The sequence below is a fragment of the Cyprinodon variegatus genome, unplaced genomic scaffold (genome assembly GCF_000732505.1).
Source record: "Cyprinodon variegatus isolate N-32 unplaced genomic scaffold, C_variegatus-1.0 Scaffold81, whole genome shotgun sequence".
NCBI classification, from domain to species: domain Eukaryota; kingdom Metazoa; phylum Chordata; class Actinopteri; order Cyprinodontiformes; family Cyprinodontidae; genus Cyprinodon; species Cyprinodon variegatus.
In genome coordinates this window covers 109,577-114,306 of record NW_015150534.1, presented here as the reverse complement: position 1 = coordinate 114,306, position 4,730 = coordinate 109,577, and the positions used below count along the sequence as shown (strand labels likewise).

At 39.4% G+C, this 4,730-nt stretch overlaps 1 protein-coding gene across 3 annotated transcripts in view; it reads right to left on the bottom strand.

Annotated features, from left to right (window-relative positions):
- The window catches only part of klhl21 (kelch like family member 21), a 30,063-nt gene that overhangs the window by 9,184 nt on the left and 16,149 nt on the right, over positions 1 to 4,730 (bottom strand). The window contains exons 1-2 of one of the 3 annotated variants that reach the window (XM_015373124.1): positions 4,211 to 4,344; positions 270 to 1,347 (exon numbers count right to left, since the gene is read on the bottom strand). In XM_015373124.1, coding sequence (XP_015228610.1) covers positions 270 to 1,296 — 1,027 coding nt within the window. In that variant the 5' untranslated portion in view covers positions 1,297 to 1,347; positions 4,211 to 4,344. Of the gene's footprint in view, positions 1 to 269; positions 1,348 to 4,107; positions 4,345 to 4,730 lie in introns of those variants that run through there. The other 2 variants (XM_015373123.1, XM_015373122.1) reach the window with 2 other exon arrangements.

Sequence of the window (4,730 nt, the reverse complement as noted above, 5' to 3'; positions counted from 1 at the left end):
ACTGAAATTTAACCAAAAAATATTAAATTAAATTGAACTGAACACATTAAATGTGGGATACAGAATTACATTTTTTAGTATTTGTTCAATTTAAATAAAGGTCTAATTCAATTCAATCCAGTTTATTTATATAGCCCCAAATCAAAATCCATGTAATCCCAATGTAGGAGAATGTAGAGACATTTGTTCGCATTGTGTCGTTGTGTCGCTCTTCAGCAATCCCTCGCACCGGGCATTCAGCAAGGAGGAAGTATCAAGGGGCTCCTTACCTGTGACATAAATGTCGTTTCCGAGGGCAGCTATGCTGTAACCGCCTCCTAGATGGTCGGGGAATTCAGCCAGGTAGCGCCACTGCCCCGTCTGAGGGTTGTAACAGTCCACTGTGACCAGCTCATCGCAGTCCTGGTCGCAGCCTCCGATCACCACCAGGATTTCCGCCAATCCCGTCGAAGGCCGAGGCCGCATGCGGTGGCACGGCCTGTCGTGGCGGTCGTACTCGCAGGACTGGAAGCTGCGGGCTTCGTTCACCATGCGGAGGCAGGTGGGCGACAGGTAGACGAGCGGGTCGCTTTCCACGTGGGCCAAAAGGAAGAACCTTCGGACGAACGGGAGGCGGACCTGCTGGAGGAGTTCGGGCCAATAGTGCAGCCGTCGCTGCAGATCGGTCTTTACCCACCGCACAGCGATTTGATAGACTGTCTCCTCTTTGTCCACGCAAAGCTCGTCGTCAGACACAAACTCCAGCAGGCGCTTCCACGGCAACCGCTCAAAGTCTGTCCCTTTGGCCAGCTCCATTATGTTTTTGAGGACAAAGCGGCGCGCGCTGGCAGCCAGCTCCCTGCAAGCGTAGGCCTCAGCGAAGTCTTGGATCTCCAAACAGTTGGACACGTCCAGACGCTGCTCCAGAAAAGCACAGCAGGCCTCTTTAACCGAGGGGAACTGAAACAAATCGGCCGTCTTCAGCAGGAGGTCTACGTTCTCCTGAGTGACCGTGACCCGCCCCGTGTAGCAGAAGTCCACCAGTAAGCCTAAAAGCTCAGCAGACACCTCGTGGAGAACCACCCTGTCCATCACGCTCTCCTTTAACGTCCCGGTGAACATGGCTCGGAAGTAGGTGCTGGCGGCAGCCAACACCGTGCGGTGGCAGTGGAACTCGCGGCCCTCAGCGCACAAAGTCACATCGAAAAACTTCCGCTCGGCTCGTAGCTCGTGGATTCCTCTCAGAAGGTTGAAAGCATGCGACGAGTCAAAGAAAGGCAAAATGGACGGCTGCGTCTGGAGTACTGGTTTCTCCATCTCTTCCTCGCCGTGTCTCACTGGTGGTTGATCTCAGAATGAAGATTTCATCTGAAATGAACATCAGAAATTCTAAATTAACATGAATTCTGCCACAATAATGGGACTATAGGAGGTTCTATACATTATTTAAATCCATCTTGGAAATCAGAAACTTTTGCACCAATTAGTTTAATTTATTGATGCCTTTTTGAATTAAAATGTTTTGATTTTACTATATAAACGTAGTATTTTGCCTCATAAGTCGACTTCAGAGTAAAAACATTTCAACTGCATCATAAGAAGCCAAAAATAAAGTAAGAGTCATTATACCCATGATGACTATAACCTCTAAAAGGAAATGACAGCATGTCATTTTCAGTAATTGTGATGCAGGTAGGATCGTTTTGCATTTTTTATCAAGCTGTATTTTAACCATGTGATTAAAATATGCAATATTTAGCTTATTAGCTTGTCACAACTACCAAGAACTACTAACTAATCCAACATCTGTTGTTCTCCTTTTTAATTCTTGCCAAACAGGATCATATACATGCATCCGATGGCATAAACAAACCAATTTTGGTGCAGCGTTGTGCAAATACGTGTGTTGAATGCAGGTATTTTGCTACTAGTTTAAGGCCCAATCCACAGGGAGACCATGTTAGACGTAAACGCAAAGATATTTTGTCGCGTAAGCTGTGTATCCAAACGGAACCGGCATTTTAGGAAAGCATAAACAAATTTTTTTTTAACCTAATGTAAATGCAAGATATTTTTCTCAACCTCCATCTTCAACCTGCATGCGCCTCTTTAGCGCCATGATGCCGTTTTTTCCTGCAAGGGCCCACTGTTTATTTTCAGAGGTTTGGCTGTTATTCGGTGTTGCAGCGCCACCAAAAGGCCTGCCATATGCACTACAGCGTCTCTCATTTTTTATTGTATCGTTTATCAGTTTTGTGATCCATTTCTAGTCAGGATAACAATTTTAATTTATCATCTAAAGAATAAATTGGAATTAATTATGATAAAAACTTAAAAAAAATGGTAAATTGTTAGTTTTATTTTAAATATTTTTAATATTTAAATTTTTTTCCATTCGGCCATTGGCAAATTTTAAGAGTATGATTAAATGCCGTTACTACGGGATGTTCAACAATATAAATCCAACTTCTTTATGCATCTGGTCTTTTGAAGAAACACATTTTAAATGTTTATTTTTTCCAATATTGGTGTTTTTAATTATGGGGCCATGATTGTTGTGGCAATCACTACTGCACAGTTAGCCAAGAGTGACTTCAAAGAATTAACGAAGAGTTCTTATCACCAATTTTAACAACATCACAATAGTACCACAAAATATTGTGATAAGATCTAAGCTCTAGTCTGCATGTGAATCAGTTCTAAGCCGTTTTTAAAACAGGGAGGAATGAGTAACTCTAATTTTATGCTTTTTAGCGCTCTGAGAAATAATTTTGATACCACAAGGGACTCATTTTTATATAAAGTTATATATATATAACACATTACTGTGGACAGGCTGCTGCAATGTCCCAAATTCCTCGTTTTCCAGCCACTTTTGTTGAAATTTGCCATTTTCCTCCTATTCTCTAGATTTTTCTCCACCTCTAGCTTCTTTTCCGAACATATGGCTTTACGATCAGCCGGAAGCAGTTTTGCGCAAACACAAAATTGTTTTTATAAATTTTTTTTTTTATTATTATTTTAAATAAGCATTGTAAATGCCATGATAATCACATTTAATTACTTTTCATGCCAATTAAGAACTTTACTTAAAAAAAAAAGTAATTTAATGATTTTTAATGACCTGCGGAAGCCCTGTGAAAATAATAAAATAATAATAAAAGTGCATGGGATACTGTATATATCCCGTGCACCTTTTTTTCCTTTGGCATCTTCTTCTCCTTTGACCAGTTGAGATGTTGTAACGAGTAAATTTCTCCACTTTGAGATCAATAAAGTCAATCAATCAATTTCTAAACAATATTAATAAAAACGTGTTTTTCAACACTGCAAAGAAAATGTCTCAAGAAAAGCATTTTTAACTTAAAATAATACTTGGCCTCTTTTGAAACCAATTTCACTCCAGTAAAAAAAATAAACAAAATATTAAAGAAAGGACTCAAGTAAGAATTTAAAGATATTTGGTGAAAAGACTATTTGAGTTATAAGTTATCAAACACCTTATCCATTTCAATATGTAAAGATGACATTATCAAGAATTATTACAAAGTCGGGTAATGGAAATACATTTAACATAAGTCTATTGTTGATAATAATATCTTTTTACCCCATTTCAAAAATAAAAGCATCAAAAGTCTCACATCAACTATCAGTTTTAGGTCCATTTTCTGGTTGAAACATGTTTGTTCTTCATTCAGTCATTTTATTCACAGTGAGAAGATGAGCAAAAAGTTATTGCACATTTTTTTTAAGTGCTCCACTAAGTATGTAATTATTTCAGCAAGTGGCATACTTTATTGTCTGCTTATGATTAATCTTGGTAACAATTTGATTACTAAATTAATTAACTAATTGCTGTTAATTTTGTTTACAGTCAACTTTTTTTTTCTCCCGGATTTAGGAACGCGTAAAAGTAAAAAGTTACAGTATATAAAACTTTTAGTTTCTCCAGACCACTGTTGAATGAAATTTTTTTTCTTATTTTTAAAGGGATCCACAACTAGTTGAACATGTTGGTAAAAATATATATTAATTTACATATCAACTTAAAACGGGCAATTTGCAATACAAAAAACTCATAATTACTTAACCACAAAAAAAGTAAAAGTACACCGTGGTTAAATTTACCCCAAAAGAAGAATGTTGTGAAAAAGTTCCTCAATCAAATGTAGTTCCTGCCGATCAGACTATGAAACCAAAGCAGAACGACGTCAGATTAAAGTTTTCCTACCAGTTTCTCCAGGCTTGTTACTAAAGTGACGACGTAAAACAGTCTAGAAAGTACCGCCGTGTATCGGGACACGACACGACGCTGATGAATGTGACCAGCTCCTTCCAGCTCGCTTGTGGTCTGCAGCTAAAAATACTCCCATGGTGTCCATTTCCAGACAGGAGCGGGGGGTTGGATTTTTGGGGGAGAACACCTAACAGGAGGGGGAGCTGAGGCTGAGACCCCCCCCACCTCCACCGCAGACTCTGCTATGTCTCTCCAGTCACTCAGAGTGAGGAAGGAGAGCCAGCAGAGCCTCGGCCTCCTTACCACCTGCAGTGCTTCTTCCTGTTACAAATTTCCAGTAATCTGAAGCAAAAACAGGTTCGATCTGATCGGGAAAAACATCCCTGCTTTAGGCTTATATGAACAAACAAAACTGTTTTATCAGCATTAAAGGAAAATTCCGGTTTTTAACACTTTTAGCCCATTTTCTGTAGTGTCCAGGATGAAATCGAATGATCGACACCAAAATTTTGAC